The 27,232-nt window shown below is 43.2% G+C and overlaps 1 protein-coding gene across 2 annotated transcripts in view; it reads right to left on the bottom strand.

Moving 5' to 3' along the window:
- LDAH (lipid droplet associated hydrolase) overlaps window positions 1-27,232 on the bottom strand; it is a 285,265-nt gene that overhangs the window by 196,300 nt on the left and 61,733 nt on the right. For both annotated transcript variants that reach the window (XR_014166943.1, XM_081906514.1), the window contains one exon: window positions 8,578-8,660. Coding sequence is in view for 1 of the 2 variants with exons in the window: in XM_081906514.1 (XP_081762640.1) it covers window positions 8,578-8,660 (83 nt within the window). In the remaining variant the exon portion in view is untranslated. The remainder of the gene's footprint in view (window positions 1-8,577; window positions 8,661-27,232) is intronic.

The following is a 27,232-nucleotide window of genomic DNA, read 5'->3' as shown; positions in this document are numbered from 1 at the left end:
CAGGATGAGAACAGAAGTTGTGTGGCAGCAGCGCAGCAGCAGCAGGAGGCCCCATTAGCTAAAGTGGTGCTTCAGGTTAAGAACAGTTTCAGGTTAAGAACGGACCTCTTAACTCGAGGTACCACTGTATAAACAAGTGAACAGATTAGCAGGACTTGACTAATGTCCAGCATGGTAAGAGGAAGGAGGAGACGAAGAATAGAATTTGGTAATTTAGCGTATGCGGGGAGAGGTGGAAAACAAAAGATACCAGAGAAGGAGAGGAATGGAAATCCTTACATGTTCTGTTTGTTTGCCCTTAGTTTGTCATGGTTTCTTTTTCATTTTACTCTCCCCAGCCCCCTTTCCTCCTTCTTTTTGAATTGTATGTAAAAACGCAAATACAAATTTTTATATAAAAAAAGAAACTTTCCTCAGCCCCTCCATTAGAGGTGATAAATCTAAGAAACATCTAACAGAATCAAAGGCTCTAATCCAGCGATGGCCAAACTTGGACCTCCAGCTGTATTGGGACTACAGTTCCCATCATCCCTGACCACTGGCCCTGTTAGCTAGGGATGATGGGAGTTGTAGTCCCAAATCAACTGGAGGGCCAAGTTTGGCCATCACTGCTCTAATCTTAATCAGGGTTACTGAATTCTACTGAATTCAATAGGACTTATTCCCAAGTGAGAGAGGGCTAGGACTGCAGCTGGGCAGAACAATCCTAAGTAGAGGAGGCAGACAGTTAAGCTGGTGGAAGCAGTGGCATAGAGTGGGGGGTGGGGTGGGTGGGCACAGGGGCGGTTGCCCTGGGTGCAAAATTGTTAGGGGGAGCAAAATTTCACCACCCGGTGCTGCCTCAGTACAGCTGTTTGCTTCCGTTGCTGGGCTCCATTGAAAAAGCGTGGCCCCCGACACTGGCAACCCATGCTATGCCACTGGGTGGAAGTTACCCCTATTATAAGCTCTGCTCAGTTACTGCCACTGCTGCCTGAGCTAGCCTAACCCTAACAGAGGGAATGCAAACATTTAAAAGAGAGTTTGACTTAAACCACCCTTTTCTGCTGGTGTTAAGTTATGCCAAGTTGCCAGATCATGTGACTGAGCTAAAAGAGGTTTGGAATAGGTGCAAGTCTTTCCTTGCCCAATCCTGCACCTTTTTGGGGACTTATCGAGTAGCATAAATTTCACCAGCTAAAGTTCTCCTGGCTGAGCCTCATCTTAGCTAGGATGTGGGAGTGTGGTCCTGACTTATTTTATTTTTATTTATTTATTAAGATTTATATACCACCCTTCATCATAAGATACCAGGGCGGTTCACAGAATAAAAAACAGGATTAAAAACAAGGAAACAAGTAAAACTAAACTAAACTGACTGAGCCCCTGGCTTACCTGCGACCGATTTAGGTCTGCCTGTTTCAAATCCTGACGGATCTTGGGTTTAGATTGCTATGTAAATCTTGAAAGTATGTAAATAGCTCTACAAACCCAGCCATGTGGATACATAATTCACTATAAGAATAATAAGAATAACCAGACATATTTTCAGTCTGTACAGCAGTTCACGCCTCAGTGCCATCGATAAAGATTAGCTAGCAGAAAATTGCTCTTAATTTAGACCTTGTTGTATTCCAGTTATTCCCATCTATCTTCTTTTTGCCAGAGCGCAATTTCAATGCTCCCCTACTTTTTGGCGTCGGGTCACGTAATCAAATGCAATGTCCATAAAACATGGCATGAGGATTCAGATATACACAATGATGGCAGATGCTGTGAAAACACCATAGGAATCAGAGATTGGTATCAACAGGATGTTTAGATTAAAGAGTTTCTAAGAAAATAATGAAGATTTCCTGCAGTTCATTCTGACTGGCACTACAGTTATGACATCTTGAGAAAGTGCAAGTTACTGACAAAATAATTCTGTCTGGAAAAAGAAAGCAACTGTTTAAATGTACAGCAAGCATAGTCCTAAGAATTAAGTGTCCTTGATTCAGACATGAAGCCTCATGGCAACTAGATTAGATGGCTCCTGTTACTGGGTGGTTTCCAAATCCTCGAAACTGTGTCTCTGAAAATTTTTACACATCACCTGGGAAGGCAGATGAACTAATGCCAGTGTACTGGAAGAAGCAAAGATCACCAGTGTTGAAACAAAGATTCTTCAACATCTACTTCGTTGGACTGGTCATGTTGTGCAGATGCCTGATTATCATCTTCCAAAGCAACTACTCTACTCCGAACTTAAAAATGGAAAGCGTAATGCTGGTGGTCAACAAAAGAGGTTCAAAGATTCTCTCAAGGCAAATCTAAAAAAATGTAGTATAAACACCGACAACTGGGAAACACTGGCCTGCGAGTGCTCCAGTTGGAGAACAGCCTTTACCAATGGTGTCATGGGCTTTGAAGACTTTTGAACTCAGGACAAAAGGGAGAAACGCGCTAAGAGGAAGGCACACTTGGAAAACCCTCATTGTGCTCAACTCCCACATGGGAACCTAAGACCCCACTGTGGAAGGGCGTGTGGAACAAGAATTGGCTTCTACATTCACTTACAAACTCACTTTTAAAACCGTGTTTATGGAAGACCATCTTACTCGGCTACGAGGGACTGCCGAAGAAGAAGAAGAAGAAGAAGGAGGAGGAGGAGGAGAAGAAGAAGAAGCAGAAGGAGAAGCAGAAGAAGGTTTTCAAAATATGACATGTAGCTGGGGGTAGAAACTGTGGTATGGAAAGAAGGTTTTTTTTTGCATCCAATATTTTCAAGCTTGGGACATACTTTCTGCTTGGAACCTCAGATTCTGTTGGAATCTGGTTGGCTACTGCAAGAAGAGAACGCAGGACTGAGAATAATTATTACTTTGCTTTATTACTTGCCCTTCAGCCTAAGGTCCCTAGGTGGTCACACCCATTGTGCCAGTGTGGTGTAGTGGTTAAGAGTGGTAGATTCGTAATATGGGGAACCGGGTTCGCGTCTCCGCTCCTCCGCATGCAGCTCTGGGTGACCTTGGGCTAGTCACATTTCTCTGAAGTCTCTCAGCCCCACTCACCTCACAGAGTGTTTGTTGTGGGGGAGGAAGGGAAAGGAGAATGTTAGCCGCTTTGAGACTCCTTCGGGTAGTGATAGAGCGGGATATCAAATCCAAATCCATTTAAACCACATTAAAAAAGAAATTGCAAGAAACATAAAAACCAGAACTTTTTTTTTTTGGTAACTCAACAATAGCCACTTTCTTCCATTTCCCAAGAGCTCGATTTCTGCCTACCCTTGTGTTCCAATGCTGCTTTTCAAATCTTGTGTATGTCACAGAAGGATTAATTTGAGCATGTGGTGCAGAAATTTCGGATACTGCCGCATGTGCCAGAGCACATGCTTAAATGCTATGCGCGACAAAACCCTCATGTGCAGCTTTCCTAACTTCCATTCTGAACTTCAGCAAAACGCAGTCCAAAAAGCATACGGGAGCTGCCAAAATAAAAGGTGTTCCTGGCTGCTGAGAGCATTTCAGGCCTATTCATGCGGCGTATTTGAAAGATTTTCCACAACTGGAGGCAAGTGATTTACTCTGGCTGTGGGTAGAGAGACCGCATCTGTGGTGTCTTCCGTACTGCTGCCTTCCAGATTGTGAACCTTTCAAGGGCAATAACTATTAAACTGCTATGGACAGCTTTGGACACTGGGTCAAGAAAACTGGGCAACACCAGGCCAGCTGTTTCAATAAAACCAGCTCAAGGTTGGTTTTGGCTGCTTTGGTTTGCAATTTTCTTCAAGCTGGTTTAAACAAAATGAGCCCGTGCTTTAAAAAACCTGAGTGACGTTAATTTGAAGGAAATGAGAGAGAGAGAGAGAGAGAGAGAGAGAGAGAGAGAGAGAGAGAGAGAGAGAGGCTTCTTCAAAGGCATTTTGGCTGAGATCCTTAAAGGGCGGTATATAAATTTAAGAAATACACAAATAAATAGCTAATACGTTTTTGCATTGCAAAATGGATTTATGAAAGCCCTCGTGATTGAGAAGAACCCCTCAGTTGCTTAGAAAACTCAGGAAGCTGCCTTATACTGAATCAGACCATTGCTCCATATAACTCAATATTTTCTATACCAGCAGCAATTATCTTGGGTTTCACAGCCAGGCTGAATGTGAACATAAAGGTCTTCTACACATGCAGCGGCTCACTGGAAGGACAGATCGTGAAGCTGAGGCTCCAGTACTTTGGCCACCTCATGAGAAGAGAAGACTCCCTGGAAAAGACCCTGATGTTGGGAAAGATGGAGGGCACAAGGAGAAGGGGGCGACAGAGGACGAGATGGTTGGATAGTGTTTTCGAGGTTACTAGCATGAGTTTGACCAAACTCTGGGAGGCAGTGGAGGACAGAGGTGCCTGGCGTTCTCTTGTCCATGGGGTCACGAAGAGTCGGACATGACTAAACGACTAAACAACAACAACACACATGCAGCGAGGGTTTACCTTCTCACTTCCAACAGGAAATGTCAGAAGCTGCCTTATCTTGACTCAAGACCATTGGCCTCGGCTCAGTATACCTGAAGGAATGTCTCCACCTCCATAGTCCAGCCTAGACGCTGAGGTCCAGCTCCGAGGGCCTTCTGGCAGTTCCCTCACTGTGAAAAGTGAGGCTACAGGGAACCAGGCAGAGGGCCTTCTCAGTAGTGGTGCCTGCCCTGTGGAACGCCCTCCCATCAGATGTCAAGGAAATAAACAACTATCTGACTTTTAGAAGACATTTGAAGGCAACCCTGTTTAGGGAAGTTTGATGTTTTATTGTGTTTTGAATATTCTGTTGGGAGCCGCCCAGAGTAGCTGGGGAAACCCAGCCAGATGGGTGGAGTATAAATAACAAATTATTATTATTATTATTAAATTATTATTGGCCTTTTGATATCAGTACTGCCCATTTGGGCTGCCAATAGCTCTCCAGAGTTCTAGACAGGGATCTTTTGCCATCTATTACCTTAAGGCAGCAGAGATCGAACCCGCAAGTGCCTGCATACTCAGCATGAGTTCTACTTTGGAGTTATATTGGAGACCATTGATTTAAATTCTGTGTGGTGAGATGGTGATGGGGGAAGGTGCTTTCTTCCCAAAAGGAAGAAACCCAAAGCCTATAGCTGTGTGCACGAAGCCAACTGCATTCCACTCTGAACCAGGAGAGGATGTTTACATTACACAACCATGATGCAATAATACTCAAAATACTGAATTTGCCCAAACCAGGTAAAAACTCACGCCTGTAAATGCAGACATCTCTTGCAGGCTAGTTAGGGATCCTATGCGCACGGCTGGAGGGGCACCTAACACCGTGGATACACAACGATGTGTATTCATATACATTTGCCATCATCACGGACACATTTTTGTGTGTGAGAGCAACACAATTGTGTACGTTTGAAGCACAGCAAGCTGGCTGAAGGTGCCCCTCTTTACCCTGGCTTTGAGGAGGATATTTTTTAGGACCCAGCTTATTTTTGTGCTTTTATGTTGTGAACCACCCTAAGCGGTATACAAATTAAACAAAGAAATAATAAAGTTGTTTTAATCAGTTTTAAATACAGTGATACCTTGGGTTAAGTACTTAATTCGTTCCGGAGGTCCGTTCTTAACCTGAAACTGTTCTTAACCTGAAGCACCACTTTAGCTAATGGGGCCTCCTGCTGCTGCCGCACCGCCAGAGCACGATTTCTGTTCTCATCCTGAAGCAAAGTTCTTAACCTGAAACACTATTTCTGGGTTAGCGGAGTCTGTAACCTGAAGCGTATGTAACCTGAAGCGTATGTAACCTGAGGTGCCACTGTATAGTGTTTTAATGCTGTAACCTGGGACCTTAGAGTGAAGGGCAGGTAAAGGATGATGATGATGATGATAATAATAATAATAATAATGCTCATTTGTCATGTTATTTTTTATACCTTGTGGGATGTGCACTGCTGCCTACGGCGTGGACAGGACCCCCAGTTAATAAGGGCATAAAATGTTCTCAAGCATGTGAAACAGCCAACACTGCCCCACATGATTTGTTTCGGGATCTCTCAGAGGCGGGATCAACACTTGGCCTTTAAATAGTCTACTTTTGCACCAGAAACAGGGCAGCGACTCTTCCTTTTCGTTCAGCATTTGAAGCCGAGGGTTTAAAACCTAGTGACCCACTTCTGCTAAAACGCCTCCAGCCCCCTTACCTGTCAGCGTTTGCTGCACCTGAGATGCCCAGCTCCGAAAAGGCCCATATTTTCTCTTACTCCCTCCTCGACTCCTACTAATTATGCTGTAAAACTGGGCTTGAAAAGGCAGGAATAATTTAGTGTCTTTTTTCTCTCACCTCCTTCAACACACAACATGCAAATGGGATCCAGAAATAACTTTTCTCTTCCCCAGCAGCTGGCACCGTCAGGTGTTAAGATTGGCTTTACACTTATGATCACACTGACTACTAAGCAGCATAAATTTCTCAAAGTGACAACTTGCCAACTCTATCGCAACTTGGGCTCCAGTTCCTGTTCTCGTCGGCTTCCAACCCTTTATTAGTCAAGCCCTACTTTTAACGTCAGTACACTTCAGGTTGAAGTCTGTGCCAACTCACATTTCTCCCCTAATTTTCACATTCCTAGAAATTATTAGAAGGAAGAATTAGGGGGGAAAGTTGAGAGTGTGGGGTGGGAAGTAGAAGTAGAAGAAGAAGAAGAAGAAGAAGAAGAAGAAGAAGAAGAAGAAGAAGAAGAAGAGGTATTTAACTCCACACTTCTAATCTGTCCTGGTCTTGCCAGCTTTCTATAACTTTGCCTCAATTTTAAAAAATAAAAATAAAATAAAAATTCCCTGGGTAGAGCACACCACTTTAAAAGTGCAATGACACAGAGGAACAAATAAAACACAGGTTTTCAAAGTAGGCCTCCAGGTGCAAAAGCATTGCTCAGGTTGACGTAGTCAAGGAAAACAGATGGAAATAGACAGAAGCACCTGCGAGGCACTTGCTGCCTGCCATAGCCTTTAATTCAGAAAGGAAAGTAAGCATATTTTACAACTATAATGAGCAAAAGGTGAATGGCGCCAAGGTCAAACTGGCTCGCACATCTTGCATAGAGATATTCTGAGGTGAATGTATCATTGAGAAAGTGGACAGGGGTCAGCAAACTTTTTCAGCAGGGGGCCGGTCCACTGTCCCTCAGACCTTGTGAGGGGCCAGATTATATTTTGAAAATAATAAAAAATGAACCAATTCCTATGCCCCACAGATAACCCAGAGATGCATTTTAAATAAAAGGACACATTCTACTTATTTAAAAACACGCTGAATCCCAGAACATCCCGGGCCAGATTTAGAAGGTGATTGGGCCCAATCTGGCCCCCAGGCCTTTGTTTGCCTACCCATGAAGTAGAACAAGTGTTAACTGGCCTGTATCAGGCAAATGTCAGTGTATATGCATAGCACATCAGCCCCATGAGAAAGCAACATTCTGTTCTCTTGCAAATTCTGATCGGGCTGTTGATCTCAACATAGCACCAAAGAAATGTGCTATTCAAATAATTCTAATTTGATTCTGGAATGTCCCGCTTTTCCTTAAGGTAAAGGTAAAGGGACCCCTGACCATTGGGTCTAGTTGTGACCGACTCTGGGGTTGTGGCGCTCATCTCGCTTTATTGGCCGAGGGAGCTGGCGTACAGCTTCCGGGTCATGTGGCCAGCATGACTAAGCTGCTTCTGGCGAACCAGAGCAGCACACAGAAACGCCATTTACCTTCCTGCTGGAGCGGTACCTATTTATCTACTTGCACTTTGACGTGCTTTTGAACTGCTAGCTTGGCAGGAGCAGGGACCAAGCAATGGGAGCTCACCCCGTCGCGGGGATTTGAACCACCGACCTTCTGATCGGCAAGCCCTAGGCTCTGTGGTTTAACCCACAGCGCCACCCGCACCCCACTTTTCCTTAGGACGTCCCTATTTTTATCTGAGAAATGTTGGGAGGGCATATGGAGTTATGCAACCCCTGAGCCCAGGAGATACAACCCTTCGAAGTCATCAGAAGTCAGCCCTGTATAGGCATTTTTTTAATGTTTAATGTTTTATTATGTTTATATATATGTTGAAGCCACCCAGAGTGGCTGGGGCAACCCAGTCAGATAGGAGGGGTATAAATAATGAAAATTAATATTGTTATTATTATGGAGTAGGATGGCCCCATTTTAATCGAAGAAATGCTGGAAGGCATATAGAAGACCTTTAGAAAGTAGCATAAAGTGTTGCTGATTAGGCTGGCTCTCTTAAGATTTTTTTTTTTTTAATGGGTAGTATAGTGTCTTACTGTTTTTGATAGAGCACCTAAATATTTAGACATTTAGCTGAACTTTCTGGACTTTGTCAGATGTTTCTGTTATTTTGTCGTTTTTATTTTGTGATATTTAAAAATATTTATTATAGGTTATGTGGAATAAGGCCAGAGACGCAAACTCTTTCTAACCAATAAATGCAGACAAACTATACATAACTGGCCTGAGATCAGAACAGAATCATTTGGGTGCTGAAAAGTGAGACAGTGAAATATCTGCAAATGGGCAACTCATTAGAACTGGGAAGAGTAAAGAATTACCTTCTTTAAGTGCTTTCTGATGGCAGTGTTATCTCTCTCTACGACCATCTTCATCTCTTGATTTCCCATGTATACGGCGTTTACTGCAAAAATAAGAGACCCGCATGCAATTATGGCAGTATAAAAACAGCTTGTGCAGAAAACAAAAGATGCTGGCTGGATTTTCCAAGTCAAGTTGAGTCTAAAACACGACTGTCCTCAAAGAAACTGTTCAAGACCTGAAGTCCCATAGCAGCTTGCCATATTGGGAATGCCACCGAATCTAGGGTTGCCATTTTTCAATAAGTAAAACGTTGTTCAGCTTTTTTGGGGGGGGGGATTTTGCCCATTAAAAAAAAAAAATCCCACGCAGATGGGATGGAAACCCGGACGTGTCCAGGAAAAAACGAACATATGTGTATTTTTAAGAAAAAACTGAGAAATTATATGATGCAGTAGAAAAAGATTTACAATGGAACCCATGGAGGGGTAGAGGGAAGTATAAGGCTTCAGGGAATCCTATATGTTTATGTTTATGATTATTGTTTGAATTCAAATGTAAATGGTAAAACTGAATAAAATAATTATCTAATCTAATCTAATCTATCATCTATCTATCTATAGAAAAACCGGACATATGGCAACCCTAGTGAATCCGTCATTATTAACAACAGCAGCTCAGTTCAAAGACAGTGAATGGACCTTCTGTACTCATTGCAGGGTGAATGATGTTGACAGTGCAATGTGCGCCATGGCAATTTCACACAACCCTCCTTCTCCTTCATGGACAGGGGTGTATGAAGATGGCACAAATCAATTGGTCATAAAAGAGCCATCCAACCGAACACCGCAGGAGAGTGGAAGCACCCATGCTTTCCCACCATGCTTGCCTTTGGACGCTTCTCAGTAACACGTGACGTGTGGCTCTCTCAACCCTCAACTGGCGAAGAAGAAAGAACCTCATTCATGGTCAGAGTTCAACTGTGTGCGATTGGCCTTGCAACGGACACCATGGTTATTGTTATTCATTTAATTATGTGAGGGCTGTGGTGCCAGTTTTGACCTATAAAACAGTGAACTGGTTCAACATGGCATAGGGCAGCGTTTTCAAACGGGAGTTCCACATTGCATTGTTTCAAATTGATTTTAGCATCTTTCGTTTGTTTTAAAATAGTTGAATATGCATTGTTAAGACTTGCTACCTACTCCAAGGCCCTACAGATGTATGAATAGAAAGTGAAATAAATCTGTGGGTTTTATCCAACACTGCAGCTCCATTCTTGGAGCAGATTCCCTTTCTTGCCATCCTTAAAATTGAGGGACCCTCTGGGATCCGGGGGGCAGAGAGTAGGAGATCTGCTGCATGGATGGAAATCACTTGTGCAGTGTGAAATAAAATTATTTGCAGCTGCCGCATATGTTTATATAGTTTATAGCCTAAATTGGTTACTTACTCAAATGAGAATGTTATCAATTCTGCTTTCCGAAGGGAATTAATTGATCAGAATTAAAGGGTTTGATCATCCTTTGCAATCGCAAGGTAACTAGCTTCCCACAAGTCCTTCTGTGCTTGCCATCTAATGGGTAAGGCTGCCTTGAAACATTGGAAATTTAAACGGATTTCTTCACTGATTAGCAAAGGGGACTCACAGACCGTCCTAGTGTCCCTGTTTTCCAGGGACAGTCCCAGATTGTTACAGAAGCTGTCCCGGTTTCTGATTTGATCTTGGAATGTCCCACTTTTCCTTACGATGTCTCTATTTTTATCGGAGAAATATTGGAGGGTATAGAGCAGGCATGTTCAAAGTCTGGCCCGGGGGCCTAATCCAGCCCCTATGACAGTTTATTTCCTGTATTAAAATCCCGAAACAAGGTCAACAACTTCAATCCTAAGACAAGTTCAACAGCTTTGGGGGGAAACCAGAAAAAAGCTCAACAACTTTGGGGAGCCCTCACACATGTTCATTTCATCAAATCCGGCCCTCTTTGAAAAAGGTTTGGGCACCCCGGGATAGAGTTATGCAACCCCTGAGCCAAGGAGATGTAATTATATAGCCTTTAGAAGACATCTGAAGGCAACCCTCTATAGGGAAACTTTTATTATGTTTTTATATATGTTGGAAGCCATCTAGACTGGCTGGGGCAACTCAGTCAGATGGGTTGGGGATAATAATAATAATAATAATAATAATAATAATAATAATAATGGAATAGGATGTCCCTATTTTCATGAGAGAAATGTGGGAGGACATGAACTCTCACGGCATATGCCATATGCCTGGGAGTAGCAGCTGGCAGAGTTTCAAATCGCACGTCACTGGTATGGGCAAGAGCAACACACTGTCCCAACAGGCAGAGAAAAAGGAAACAGCAATCAGACAGATCCTTTTGAGTGACCCCAAAACATTACATTGAGCAAATTCCTGAAGCACTTGGAGGAAATGGAAGCAAATGACACTAAGGAGGGAGAGGTGAGAGCTCAATAGATCTCTATGCCAAAAGGGAAAGTTTTCTGTAGACAGACACAGTTGGAGAACCCAGATCAAAAGCTAAATGAACAAGGTGCTTGGAGCTAAGGAGGAATTAGAGAACTGAGTGGCTCTGCATAATCATAAGCAATGTATAAAACCCCGATCTGTTATCTGTTATTTACCAGAAGAGTTGCTATTTTCTGTGACAGTTTCTTTATTGGGTAGAATTTTTCCTTGGTTTCCTTGACACCAAGGAAGAACTTAGATATTCTCCTGGATGTTCCTTCCCCAAACTAGCAGGATTGTGACTGAGAAGGGGGTTTGGATTGCATTGTTTTGTTTTTAACGTATTTTTATTAAAGATTTCTTAGTTTACAAAAGTATGTGCAACGTCTCTTTTTTCAAGTTACATTTTCTACAGATCAGTATCATTTGTTGAGACATTAGTGTTACATTAGGACACTGGTGTCCAAACTTTTTTCAAAGAGGGCCAGATTTGATGAAGTGAAGGGCTGTGGGGGCCAACCAAAGTTGTTGACCTTTCTTTAGGGTTGGAGTTGTTGATTAAACCAACTGGCCCCCGAAATGGACTTTGGACACGCCTGCATTAGGAAGAAAAGGGGGAAAGAAGTGGAGGGGGGGAATGGTGAGTGGGGGTGAGGTCGGGTGGCCTATGCTTCTATTCTACTTGGTGTATGTATGGGGTTTTGTGTCAGCATCGCTTGTGCGGGTTCCCTTTACTATTCGCTTGTATTCCTTTGGTGGTGAGAAAGGTTGATTGGCCCCCATGCCAGTTTCAGTTTATTGGTTAGTTTTTCTAATAAGGCTGTTTCCCATACTATTTGATACCATTGGTCCATGCTTACTCCTGACAGGTCTCTCCAGTGTCTGGCTATGATGCTTCTGGCTGGTGAGAGTAGGTGGCTTATGAGCTCTTTATGATGTGAGTGGGCCCTATTATCTTGGAAGATGTTAATCTAATATCGACACCTACATGATGGGAGTTGGAGTCAACAGTACCTCTAGAGCCACAGGGCTCCCATTCTTGAATTAACCCGAAATGCCGGTGTGGCGATCACACAGGGTCCCCGGACGTTTCACCATCTATTGAGCCCTGTGCCACCACTTTATTTCTCGCTGCCACCACCCAGGCCATACCTGGTACAATACTGAGTCCAGTCAGGGTTAAAAACATTAACTTCTGTTTATTTATTGCAGTTTAACAAGCATGTGGTTTCATAAATGGTATTGGTCAATTACAATCATGGGGTGCTATCCAGACCTATAACTTCCACTACCTGCTCTCTCTCTCACAAAACCACCTCTCCGATATATACTTGTCTTCCTAGCCCCTAACTGACTCAGTTTATTTTGCTACACTAACTCAACCTACCCACAGACTCTATCCCAATTCATTCCCACTCCAACCAACCACCCAACCCCCAATAAACTCCTCCTTCGCCCCTCCCAGAGCTGGTTTTATAGTCCCTCGGATTCCACCCCCCTGGGTTCTGATTGGGTAACTTGTTTAACTATTTCACCTCCAGCACTCTCATATGTTAACGTCACAGCCAGTAACAGGGAGTTGGCACTCAGGGACAGCCTCAGCTCCTCTCAAAAATATTCCAGAAAAGCCAGACTTTCATCTGGCACACGAAGTCATGCAATGTTAGTGCCAGGTGGGCCTTCCTGGGTTGACAGTATTTGTCTGCACCAAGCAAAAGAAAAAAAGTTTTAAATTTGTTAAAAAAACCCCAAACAAACCAGGGCCAGGACTGTGGGGTTTTTCTTTCACAGAATGTCTATTTTGATTTTGGATTAGATTGCGATCCTCATATTTTTATCATACCGTCCATTATTTCTCCAATGAAAACAGGGACGTCCCAAGGGAAAGTGGGACATTTCAGGATCAAATCAGAAACCGGGACGGCTTCTGTAAATCTGGGAATGTCCCTGGAAAACGGGAAAACTTGGAGGGTCTGGTCCCACAGAAGTGTTGAGAAAAATCAGGATTGTAATATAACAATTAATCAGTCTGTGGGTATCAATTAATCAGTCTGTGGCTTGGGCAATCCAACAGCTTGACAAAGCTATCTCGAACTGATAAGACTTGGGAAGATCATATATTTCTAGTCATTTATACGTGTCATATGGGAGGAGGCAATGAAAGACTAGGAGCTTGAAGGCTTTCATTTGCTTCTAGGTCAGGTCTAGTGCACTTAGATATAGGGGGGGGGGGGAAACCACACTATGATCCTGCCGGTGACCTCTCTTCTGACCTGGAAGATGAGATTGCTGGCTTTCACCCTCCTTTTCTTCCCAACACCCCGACAAACGGAGGTGATTAAGCATTGGTGTCAGTTTAGTCACATGCCTTTGCTAAACAGAGATGGCTAACTGTGCCAAAAGGCACTTGATTTATTCCTGATGCCGCAACGTTGATGGGACTCAGAATCAAGGACCATGAGAAGAAAAGAGAGCTTTATATCACCAGTAGCTATTTAACCCAAAGTGTCATGGCCAAAGCTTAATATCCACATCAGCTAAATTAATAGTTCTTCCCCCACCCCACCCAAACAAAGCATAATGACTGAAATCAATCAAATCCCCCAGCCTTAGTCTTTAGGGCTATTTGACACCCATTCAATTAACCACCAATTGTCTGACAAACAAAGTTGCATGTACAGCACTGAAGTTCAAAACCATTCATACACTTAGACTACACAACAAGGCAAGGAAACTCGACATTTTCAAACCATATTAGATCAATTTCAAAAATTAATTTAACATTAAATGAAGAATGACTTCTGCTTTGAGGCAGCAACGGTCTAGTAAATAAAGATTTAGTGGTCAAATTTTCAGTTGGAATAGCCTTTATGTATATATGGAGAGACATTGATGGACTGCCTTTTTTTTAATAAAAAAAATCATGTTCTTGGTCACAGACCAAACAAGAAATCTATTACATTCCCTCTAGGGCTGCATTCCCACCCTTCCAAACTTTAAAGTTCGCCAATGGATAGTTTTCAATTTGCATAGATTAGAGTGATTTGCACAAAGGAGCAATCACCATTTCTCTTCCTCTGGGAGAAGTGGTAACTTTCATTCCATCGACAGAGGGATTCATCTAGCAATTTAATCTAAAATCTGGAACCCACTTCCATGGTCCATAGTTATATCAGCCACAGTACACATGTTTGTTCTCTGGAAGCCCTCAGGTTTCTGCTTGATTAGAGCAACTTCCCAATGCCACCTGGTTGCTGGTCTGCAGCAGAGAAAATTGTTAGCGGAGAAGTTAACTGAAAACTCTCATTGGAAGTTGAACAGTCATAATGTGTTGCTTGCGGCTATGTGCACTGTTAAGTTAGAAATTTGTCAGTTAAGGGGGGGGGCAGGGATTCCAAACAAATGTGGTCTACACATGTCAAACCAATTTAGGAATACAGGAGGGTTCAGCATGACAGACTTAAATTTAGAAGTGGATGTGAGCCCTGCGCCAAGCAAAAAATGTACGATACCGCAACCGTTAGCTCTTGGTCCCCACAGCACAGCGGCGCAAGAGACAATGAAGAAACAAACAAACAAACAAAATCATATCTGATTCCTAAGCCAAGCATCTGCATTCCTCTGTGACATAAAACATGGATACGAAGTGATGTCACACTAATGGAACAATACAGAAGTTCCAAGTAAGATTGTTTTCCACTTGGTTAGCCAAAGCATCTGAGGGGCAGAGGGGAAACGACAAAGAAAGAAAAACACAAAGAAATTTCCAACAAAGATGCTCACAGCGATAGCTCCAGCCTGCCACCTTTTACAAAGTCGTTCTTGCAGATACAGACAACCTAGAAAGTTTGCGCTATAGACTATAGGCATGTGGAGAACCAAAGAGCTACTCAAAACCAGTAGCCTATCAATTTCCCTTTGTGCAAATTTGGTGTTTCGGAGACTGTTCTCTCTAGGCAACCTCTCTAGGAGGTTGTTTCTTTAGTGTTTTCTTTTCTTTTTTGGAATCAGTTGTGTCCAAAGGATTTCCTTACCTTTATTGCTGGGTTGACTAAAGGTAAACGTAAAGGGACCCCTAACCATTAGGTCCAGTCATGGATGACTCTGGGGTTGCGGCGCTCATCTTGCTTTACTGGCCGAGGGAGCCAGCGTACAGTTTCCGGGTCATGTGGCCAGCATGACAAAGCCGCTTCTGGCGAACCAGAGCAGTGCACGGAAATGCCATTTACCTTCCCGCTGGAGCGGTACCTATTTATCTACTTGTACTTTGACGTGCTTTCGAACTGCTAGGTTGGCAGGAGCAGGGACCAAGCAACGGGAGCTCACCCTGTCGTGGGGATTTGAACCGCTGACCTTCTGATCGGCAAGCCCTAGGCTCTGTGGTTTAACCCACAGCGCCACCCGCGTCCCTGCTGGGTTGACTAGCACAGTCAAATGATGGTTAAAATGTTGCACTAAAAGTTGTTGAATGCAGACAGGTAGCTGTAGGTGGTAGGCTCAATGACAGGTCCCAAGCTCCAGCATTTCAAGATAACAAGGATCTCAGGTTGATCAGCTCAGAAAGGTTTCTCACAAAGGACCCCTTTCCCTATATTTCTCCATCATCAATGGCACAGGATACAGCATGAGGGTGCTCCTCTTCTGTGCTGCCTTTGACTTTGCTCAGTCTTAGCTGTCTATCTGGCACATATCTGCTGGCAGAACGGCTCCAGTGGAAGTGCATTTTGCCTGCATATCTGCAACGATGCCAGTGTTTCTTGCATTCTACCTGTGCAGTAGGACTCCCAGAGCCTCACTGTTGATGCAACATTGGTATAAGATTGCATCCTTAGACTTTCAAAAATTTGTTTTCTTAGGGGCAACGTACCACCATCTGCTAACATTTTTGCCTGGTAAGCTGCCCATCTTATTGTAGAATTCTTTCAGAGGAGCGTAACACTAGTTTTCTTTCCAGATTATTATTTGCTTCCAGGAAGGAATGCTTTGCCATTCCTCATACATCCCCCCCTCTCTGGTAAGCAGAAAACTAGCAAGTCAGGAAGGGTATAATTCTTCTATATGCTAGCTTTCTACAGGGTTTTGATGTGGGAAGGCACATAGGCATCTGATTCCCCCACCCTGCCGCCATTTATGTTCAGAAGTCACACAGTCCCAGGAGGAGCATTTTATGAATGCCACAATTCAACTGTTGAACAGCAATGGAAAAACTGAAGCATTCCCTTGATTCATCCTGGGCCTGTTTGATTTTTTTATTCTTTGCTAACATGAGATTTGTTCTTGACAACTTTCCGCCTAAGGACTGATTCCCATTCCTATTTTCACACGGTCAAAGTCGGAACAAATTGGCATTTCTGACAAATGGTGCTGAATCTGAACCAGAGCTGTAAACAACCCCGCTTTCGAGACCGCAGTTGAGTACAGTCAATCCTCAGTTCTCGAACGGCTCCGTTTTCGAACATTTTGGCCGTCGAACGCCGACAACCCAGAAGTAACTGCTCTGGTTTTCGAACGCTGAATGTGCTACATGGTTTCTGTTTTGAGTCTCCCCACTGTACTGAGGCTTCTGTTTTCAGTTTTCGGTTATCAAACGTTTCAGAATTCGAACAGTGTTCCGGAATGGATTACATTTGATAATTGAGGTTTGACTGTACACCCAGGTTCAGCAGTGGCTGGTTGTGGTGAGGGAGAGCCATGAAGTGTCTCTTCTGGCACTGGGCTAATAACTACAGCTTATCTGGACTGGGCTGGGTGGGGGAACTAAGTAGCAGTGAGGTCAAGGCTGTGGCAATCATGCAGATGTATCCATACAGCCCCAAACCCACCACATCTCAGCCCCACCTCAGACCAAACCCACCCAGGTAAATTGTGGTGATGCTGGTGTTGAGGGGAATGCCCCACAGCTCTGATTGACCACATCTGTCAGGGGCTGAACTGAGGAGGAATGGTGGGGACCACCCTCCCTTCTCCAGGACAAGAGGACAGTATAGATTTAGAACAGTGGTTTGCAGAAGGGCATAGTTTGGAGGCTGCAGAGGGCAGAAGCTGGGAAATATTGGAAGAGGAACAGCAAGAAGAAGCACCAGAGAATAGACAGCTGACAGACTCAGTGTCCTTGGAAAGCATTCCTGACCCCCCCCTCTCAGGACCAGATGGACATTGAGGGTAGTAGAACAGAGAGCTCAGAGGCAGAAAGCTCAGATTAGCTGACGTAGGAGTGATGTAGAATAGGAGAGAAATAGGGGGTGGGACTGTACTTGGAGCAACGCCATATTTAGGGAAAGCTGCATTCCTTAGTCATTCTCTGTGAATTATCGAATAAATTGCTTGGTTATAATTTTTATGGTTTCTCTGATTCTTGGCTGTTACTGCGGGAGGGATCTGGATTCCCCAAAGCCTGACAACACCAGTGGTTACTGCCCTGATTCAACAGGGATACTAATATATATTTTCCCCAGAACCCAGCAAGTGATGACACAGACAAATATTCATATAATTGGATCAACATTTGGTGGTAGAAGGAAACTGTATAAAGACGCTGCTATAACTGTGGTTGGATCAGCCTTCTATTATTCATTTAGCTCTGCAATTCAGGGCACAGCCTGACCCCCTCCTTTGGCAATCCTCACAGAATTCTAGCTCAATGGTTGTCATTAATTTGATTTGAACTGATTTTAGAATGAACTGATTTTAGAATGTTGTATTATTTTACTGTTGTTGGCCACTCTGAGCCCAGCTTCGGCTGGGGAGGGCAGGATATAAATAAAATTTTATTATTTATTATTATTATTAATAATAATAATCCACATCATCCCTATCTCTCGAAAGAGTCCCTGGAATTCTTGAATTCATCCTTGGACTGGTCCTTTAGTAGTTAGGAGTCTGGCTGTGATAAAGGCATTTTACCCCCCCCCCCACCCCCCAAGCAAGCTCAGGTGTTATAACTTGGAGTGGTTGTGGTTAAATAGCATGTTTGATATAGGCTTTGGACGAGGTAGTATGGCCAATGTTTGCCTCCTGCCTCCTTTTTCTGTGCCCTGTCTCCTTGTGCGTCACAAACCCATTCAAACCACATGGCCCTACTGGCATTTTTTGTTGTTACCAGAGGGAACTCTGGAGGTTCCTCACTGTGAGAAGTGAGGTTACAGGGAACCAGGTAGAGGGCCTTCTTGGTGGCGGCACCCTCCCCGTGGAACGCCCTCCCATCAGATGTCTAGGAAATAAACCACCACCTGACTTTTAGAAGACATCTGAAGGCAGCTCTGCATAGGGACATTTTTCATGACTGATGTCTTACTGTGTTTTAATTTGTTGGCCAAACTGGCTGGGGCAAGCCGGTCAGATGCATGGCAAATAAATAATAATTTGTTGTTGTTGTTCGGCCAAACAATGAAGCCCATATCTGACTTGGGCTGGTAGGAAGAGGAAGGGCTAAGTCACCACTGCCAGAGGAGGTGAGACTGAGAAGCCCTTCCATCTTGACCTCGCTTCTCTCTTGACATGAAATTTATGATATCTGGAAGGGAAGGGATAGGGCAAATCCCAAAGTAGAAAGGGTCATTCTTCAGACGAACTCCTCCACCACAACAGGAAATTTTAGTTGCTGGAAATGAGGCCTTATTCAGATTTGGTTACACCAAATGACATCAGCAGTGGTGAATGGGACCTTGCTATAGCACTTCTCCCTTGTGCCTGAGGCACTGAGGACTGCTGATTCCCATGCTTTGACACCTGGCATAGGGGCCGGCCCTTATATTTAACTCATTGTACACAATGTTTCAATTGTCATTAACACAATTCGTTATTTATTTTATTTGGCAGGATTTATAACTTTTAATAGATGGGTGGGGTATAAATAAAACATTATTGTTATCATTAATCACTAACTAGTTTACTATAGAACAGTATATTCATCAACTATATATTTTGGAAAGCTTTTTTTTTTTGGCTCTTTCTGCTGTATGCATTTGTACACCTCTTAATAATAATAATAATAATAATAATAATAACAAACTTTTATTTGTATCCCACCCTCCCCGACAGAAACCAGGCTCAGGGTGGCTAACAACAAATATATAACACTGGTATAAAATCAAACAATAATTAAATTACCTCCTAAAAACAGGTCAGGATCAAAGATATTATACTCTATGGTGGTCCTAAGATGAAGGAACAAGTTTATGTCAATGTCTTGACACAATTTGATTCTGTTTTGAATCATGATATCAGACAAAACCTTTCAAAACTGCACTGATATATATTTTTTCAAGTCTTAGAATTCCCGAACACCAGGCACTTTCTGCTCGTTAATTTTTTAAAATTAAATTAAAAACCAGTAGCCATATGAAAATTATCAGATCTATAAATAAAATTAATCAATGTTGTAAGCAGCCTGTGGCGCTACAAAACTCAGAAATGTTAAATTAGCACATGCTTCTTTAAGGATCTGCAAGCTTTCGGTTAGTCATTCTATTATCTCTTAACGTTGATGCCAAGAAATTTGGGAGTAAAAAAAAATTGAAAACTGAAGCCTATGCATTAAAGGTCAGACAAATTTTGCCGCTCTATAGATGTGCTGCCTTGGAATGTCTTACAGTTTTGCAGATATGCCGGCACACAAAACTCTTAGAAGACCTGCTACTTCACTATTTCCCCTAAATACTACTGCCCCTAGAGACTGTGTGGGGTGCTTGGGTGCAGTTAGGCTGGTCCTGCCTAATGACCCATATCTGACAGAAGTATTTCCGCATATGGGTCTTTTTCAATATCTCCTCAATCTCACCTCTCTCTCTTTCCTTCCTTTCAGCACGGTGCATGACTCACTGCAACTGAGTTCTCCTTCAAACGGGAACCTCAGGAAGGATGTCAGAAACCCCCAAACTGTGCTTAATATTTCTTGGAAGTCATGAACCGTTTTCATTATCAAAGCATTCAAGCTTCATGAGCAATATTTATGATGGAAATAAAACTGACAGCTTTTAATATTTTTTTATTTGAAAAAACAAAACAAAACCAAAACCCCATAATTATGGAAACCAAACCAAAATGGGGTTTTGTTTTGTTTTTTTGACACAGGGCATCTGTAGGGAAATCAAAGCTCTTACCAGCAGTAAAGTGACCTTGTTAAACTTTCCCCTCTTTCTCTATTTCGGAAACAGGGCAAATTATAAAGCAGAGTCACTTTGACAAATGAATAGGTACGTAAACATAATAAATCCTTTAAAAGCCATTCACTTCTCTTCACTAAGTTAATATGAGCATCGCACTCTTAAATAGGGAAAACCTTAGTTCACTTGCAAAAAAAAAAAAAAGAGGGAGGGAGTGAGGGGGGACAAAGCAGACCTGGAGTTTCTTTCAAGCCACACTTAAGTGCCGTCTTGGGAAGGTGAGTTGTCCGACAACATTAAGCAAACATTTTAGTCAGGCATCACACAGGAAAATAAACAGTAGCAGAGGAAATGTGAAAATAGTAGAGGCTGCTATTCCTTGGCCTCCTTTCCTGGAAGGCAGGTGGTAAAATATAACGTGTTTCCACAGGTAAGGGAAACACTCTCCTGAAACTATATATTATGGAATATCATTCCTAACGTCAAATAGCATAGCTAACAACTGTGGAAGCGCAGGACCATTCAAGCTATGCTGTCACTGGGTTTTCTAGCAGCTAGGTATAAGATGGGAGCTGCAAAGGCACTTTAATGAAGAAGGCACTCCAATTTGCAGAAGACTGTGGGCATATCCACTTGTTCTGGGGTAATGACTCGGTATATGCTTATACAACTTCTCTCTTTGATCAAATGTACCTTGGAGCTCAGCCATATACCATGCCATTCAGAAAGCACAGAAGAAGAAGAAGAAGAAGAAGAAGAAGAAGAAGAAGAAGAAGAAGAAGAAGAAGAAGCAGCAGCAGCAGCAGCAGCAGCAGCGGCGTTTGGATTTGATATCCCACTTTATCACTACCCTAAGGAGTCTCAAAGTGGCTAACATTCTCCTTTCCCTTCCTCCCTCACAACAAACACTCTGTGAGGTGAGTGGGGCTGAGAGACTTCAGAGAAGTGTGACTGGCCCAAGGTCACCCAGCAGTTGCATGTGGAGGAGCAGGGAAGCGAACCCGGTTCACCAGATTACGAGTCTTCCGCTCTTAACCACTACACCACACCAGCTCAAGGTGAAAGGACACCAAACAGGAGTGCCAGCTTGGCCCTGTGGCCATGGGTGCCAGGCAGCATGCATGGCCCTGGCACGAAAATTTGTGGGTGCCTAGCCCCAGGAAGTTGGCACCTATGGCACCATAGGATATCTGAGTGGAAGACATATGAAAAAGGTAGCACGGGAATGTTTCTACACCAGTGTTTCCCAACCTTTTTTGGGCAAAGGCACACTTGTTTCATGAAAAAAATCTCGAGGCACACCACCATTAGAAAATGTTTAAAAAATTAACTGTGTGCCTATATTGACTATATATAAAGTAACTCTCTTTAATAGGCATCAAATAAACACAAAGAAAGTATTTTATAATTACTTTATTATGAAATAGGACGCACCTACTTTTTTGGGGGGCGGAAATAAAGGAAAAAATTTTTTCCTTTATTTCCCCCCCCAAAACCAGGTCGGGGGACAGTGGGATGGCGGTGCTGCGCCTCCCCGCTGTCCCCGAGCTTGTGGGGCTGGCCCATGTCTGCCTGGCGCGGGCGGCAGGCTACAGTCCGCAGCATGGGGAACCCTCTGTTTCAGGGCGCCCCACGCGCCCCCAGGTGCGCAAGGCTTGCCAACACGAGCGCGGAGTGCTCCGCGCTGCCAGCTGCCGCCCGCAAGCCTTGCGCTCTCGGGGGGAGATCCCCCGAGTGCGCAAGGCTGGCCAACACCAGCGCGGAGCACGGGGCGTCCTCCAAAGGGCGCCCCGTGCTCCGTGCTGCCTGCTTCCGCTCGCAAGCCTTGCGCTCGGGGGGGGGGAGATCCCCCGGGTGCGCAAGGCTTGCCGACACCAGCGCGGAGCACGGGGCGTCCTCCGAAGGGTGCCCCGTGCTCCGCGCTGCCAGCTGCTGCCCGCAAGCCTTGCGCTCCTGGGGGGAGATCCCCCGGGTGCGCAAGGCTGGCCAACACCAGCGCGGAGCACGGGGCGGCCTCCGAAGGGCGCCCCGTGCTCCGTGCTGCCGGCTGCCGTGCGCAAGCCTTGCGCTCCCGCCGCCCGACTCGCCTGCCTCCCTCCCACGGCACACCAGGCAACGTCTCGCGGCACACTAGTGTGCCGCGGAACACCGGTTGGGAAACACTGTTCTACACCACCATGGAAAGGGCCATTTACAGCAAGATTATGAAAGTTTGTACATATTTTCCACAGTGTAAACCCACAAAACTTTTGTAAAAGGTTGTACAAAGCTTATTAGATCCATGCTTAGACACTGTCAGAGCTCTCATTTTTGGAACTGAGATTAGTTGTTCCAATGAAATAAGCAAAACCTATGTCCAAGTGAATTTACTGAGAATCAGGGCATCACTCTCATACTGCTGCGTTCTCAACGAATACCCACTCTTTTCACAATTCCTATTTGTTAGCTCTTAGTGTTAACCAAACAACGGCTGTGCATTACTAATTCATGCATGAATCACTGTGATGCACAGTACTGTATAATGAATCATGCTTAACACACACAAGATACACTCCTGGGTTTCCGCTTTTCTTTTTCTTGAGGTTCAGCTGAAATAAACAAGAGGTCTGTGTTGAAAAGACAACAATATGTGTCCAGGGGGAATTCTGAAAAATCGGCACAACTTTTTTGGCAATTTTCCCTCCCCCCCCCCATGAAAAGCCCAACAACTTCTTTTGTGTCCAGATTTTTACTTCTTGAAATACGGCAACCCTAATTTAATGCTTAAGAATAAAAATTTAAATATCTACTACCATAATTACTTTGACCATTTCCTAATGGTAGCACCAGCAGTGCCATGGAAGGATTTTTATTATTTTTAACCAGCTCCTGAAGCTTAAAATCTTATCTGAGCACTGGCGGTGTTTAAAAAGCTCCGAACTAGAAAGGATAACATCCCACCCACCATTGTTTCATTCTAGCCAGAATTATCTGAATCTGAAGGACTTGAATGCTGAAAAGTACCAGCTCATATTACAAAACTGGCCTATTCAACGTGGGCTGAATGGATCCCTTCAGAACTAGCTGAAGCAGTCATCTAATGGTCTTGTCACGTCGGCAATATGTAAGTTAAGCCACATTTATTATCAAAATGCTGCGTAATGGACATAAAGTAGGGACATATTAGGAATGAAGGAAGATGCCTTAAATTGAACTAGACGAGGGGTCAGCAAACTTAAAAAATAAAATAAAAATAGAGTGCCACACATGACCAGCAGTCGAAAAACTTAACTGTCCCAAGTGGACATTTATGGTGCCTCAGACACATATTTCAATATTAAATATAAATCAGACTTTAGACTGTGTTAACAGAAAGTTCCATTCCTGATTCAACACTCATTGCTTAATATCAGTAATAGGCAACTGGTGGCCTGTGTGCAAAAACCACCACTAACGCACATCTTGTAACAAATCAAAAGAGACCTTTTAGCTTCTGCTAATCTCTTAACTACAGGCTTCAGAGAGCCAGGACTTTCTTTCTGAAGACTCTGTCTTCAACCCTGGAAAAACGTTGCGCTGGCTTTTAACCTCTCCCCAAGGCCAAAAGTGAAAGGAGGAGGAAAGGAAATGAGAAAGCTATGCTGCTCTGCCCAAAACTGGCCCTCTAATTGCCAACTATTAGGCTTTTATACCCATCAATATGATTTTCTTAATATACAGCAGGAAGAAGAAGACTGTTACTCAAAAAAACAAAACGGAGCAAAGAAACCATTTCAAATGCTGTTTCCCAAGATAAGATTCCTCCCCGCTCCCTGGTCTCTTCCACCATTTCCAAGTATCATAAAATAAACCGTCTCCATTACTCCCCTGGTCAATAAACAGGTTAAACAAACAAGGAAATTCCTCAAGAGAAGCCACAGATTCAAGATTGCAAAGACCAGACACGTATAGGCTATTCAGAGGGAAGGGTTGGGTTTTTTTTTTCCATTTTTGCTTACTGTGCTTATCTGTATCTTCATTGTCATCCAGAAGTTAACCTCTGACCTACAAGCCTGCCTCTCAAAAAAAGAGAAAGACTCGCAATGTTTATCCATTATGTAATGTCTGTGCTTTTGTGGAAATTTTACCGAAACAAATGGAGGAAGTTTGCCCGTCAAGCTAGTGGACAATAAATCCTGTGCTGTATAGACACAGGCCTGTCTGCCCTCACCTTAAAGACCAATACATACATGTTTGCGGGAAAATATTTTTTCAGGTGGTACATTAATAAAATTGATAGAAATATGTACTGCTCTTTTAAAGCATGCTACAAAGTAACAATGCATTGCATTCAACCAAGCTGTCATACCGGACTCATTGCAATCGATGGACATGATCAAATAAGGTCCATTGATTACAGCAGATCTACTGTGAGTAGGATAACTTGGTTGGATAAAATCCAAACTACATTGCAAACTGTTTTCTTTTTGTAGAACCCCACATTCTAGAAGAGCTTGCATCTAGCAGCTTATACTGTTTCTACAACTGGAGAAAAAGACTTCTGAATAGACCAAGTTGGGAAGTTCCATTATTTTCCAAGGGGAAATGCTTGGGGATTTCATCTGGGATGCAATCTGTGTAAAAGTGTAAGGCTGGAGATGTCTACTGAAGAAGCTATTTTAAAGAGTCATGGCTTCACCCCAGAGAGTTCTGGAAGCTGCAGTTTGTTAAGGATGCTCAGAGTTCTTAGGTGTTATGTACTGAGTTGAATAGGATCCAAAATGCAGCAGTCTGATTGGTCCTAGAACAACAGGATTCAGAATGTAGCAGTCTGATTGGTCCTCCAGGTGGAAGTGAATCCGCAACCTGATTGGCCTACAGGAGAATCCCGGAATTAGCCAATCACGTGGGGCCCATTGTGTAAATAATGTATACAAAGCAGACATTCTGGGGGGACTTCCATTCCTCCTCACCACTATGAGCTGAATAAAGAGCATGAAATCCACTCTTGACTCTTGAGTATATTTAATTAGGAGACACCTATTTCCTTCACAAAACTACAACTCTCAGAGAGGTATAAGCATCCACCCCTCTTCAAAGGGAAAGAATCTTGTTAATGTGAGCGTTATCTGGATCAGCACCAGGATTGTGTAGTGAGGAGCACAGGCTAATGCAATTTCAGTTGTTGAGTCTTCCTATGTACCTGGGAGCAAAATCTTGATTTTAGCAAAAGTCTCCCATTAACCAACAACACAACCAGAATCATGCCTCAGGTCCCGCTCTTTCTTAATGGTGCTTTGCTTTTTGGCCTGGGTGGAAATAGGGCTGGGTGCTTAGGTCTTGCTATAATTAAGTTTTCTAAATCTCATTTCCTTTTCAGAGGAGAGAAAACATATTGTTGTGAGTAAGCTCCGGACGTGGTAACGAGTCCCTGGCAGGTTAGTTTGTTCTGACAGATGCATAACTTTTAAGGAAACTTTTTACCATCTTTTCTGCCCTTCATCGTGGTTTTTATTGCAATTACAGCAATGAGGCAGATGTTCGTGCCAAAGGTAACACACATACATTTTTTCATGAGTTGACACAAACTTCCTGGAGAGGAGGAATAAATTCATTTGCTGAATATTTCTGAGCCATACTTAGCAGGTTATTAAAGGGCAAGAGGATATGGCCCTAACAAAGTTTGTTCCCATTTTCTTTCCCCGTTCAAATTCACAGAGGTAAAGTGGAGTTAGAATAGGCAAGATCGCCGACCAAGATACTGTCAGTTATTGCTAATCCAAAGCATGTGCTACGGGCCACGCCACTTCCTAGATTACTTACCTATACAGGAAGGTCTAAGAGCTTGTTGCTATATAAAACTCTTTCCCTCTCAAAGTCTTAATGTTTGTGGGCATTTCCTTTGAACTCAGTCAACCACAATGATTCATTTCCAGCGAAGGCCACTCATTGAAATCAATGAGTACTTAATTTTATTTAAAGGCAGCTAGCAAAGTACAGCCAAATAAAACTAGTCACTCTCAATACTGGCTAATTACGTAAAGAGATTTCGAAAGCTGTCAGAGAGGGGACCAAATCCCAAAATGGTGTAACGCTATTGGAGCCAAAGGAGCTCTCTTGCTGCATTGCAACAGCGAAGTTTCCAATGCTTCGCCCAAATACCACAGCGTTCTCTCTCCTTGTGCCTGAAATCATTCCCTTAGCCAGAGCAAAGCCATTTCTGAGTCCCAGGTTGCTTAAAATAAGGTCTGTCTCTGGCCTGTGAGTCCCACCTCAGGTATGGATGGAGAACTGTTGGCCCAAAATTGTCACGGAAGAAGGTTCACCTGGCCATATAGGCTTTACCTTGTCCTTCCTACAAAATTAATCATTAACCTCTCATAGACTTTTTGCATGCAATACACACACACACACGGTTTTGCTGGGTGTTATACTAGATATGAATATTGTCTTCATATAGCGGACAGATGAAGAACTGGGAGTTGTTTATTTTCTCAATTTTATTTTGCTATCTTTCTTTTTTAACCTATTTTTGACACTTTTAAAAAAGTTATTTCTCCCCCCCTCCATTTCTTTCTCCCTTCCCTCTCTTTTTTGTATTTTTACAGTGGTACCTTGGTTCTCAAACTTAATCCAAAGCATTCCAAAACCAAGGTATGCTTTCCCATAGAAAATAATGCAAAATGGATTAATCCATTCCAGACTTTTAAAAACAACCCCTAAAACAGCAATTGAACATGAATTTTACTATCTAACGAGACCATTGATCCATAAAATGAAAGCAGTAAACAATGTACTGCAGTCGCAGAATCAATCAATCAGTAGCTGAACTGGGTTCCACATAGTCACAAAAACAAAACAAAAAAGCCGCAAAAACAAAAATACAAAATAAATAGCAAAAACAGAGAGACCTCAGCATAACACTCAAGACAGAAGTGTGGCACTCAAGAAGGAAGCACAACACTCAAAACGGAGCATGTTTGGCTTCCGAAAAATGTTTGCAAACTGGAACACTTACTTCCAGGTTTGCAGTGTTTGGGTTCCAAGTTGTGTGAGTACCAAGGTGTTTGAGAACCAAGGTACCACTGTATTGTATTTAGATAAAAGTCTTGGTTTGGTTAAAATAAAGGAAAATAT

This window comes from Podarcis melisellensis (assembly GCF_964234715.1).
Source record: "Podarcis melisellensis genome assembly, chromosome: 3".
NCBI classification, from domain to species: domain Eukaryota; kingdom Metazoa; phylum Chordata; class Lepidosauria; order Squamata; family Lacertidae; genus Podarcis; species Podarcis melisellensis.
This window is presented reverse-complemented; position numbering and strand designations above follow the sequence as displayed.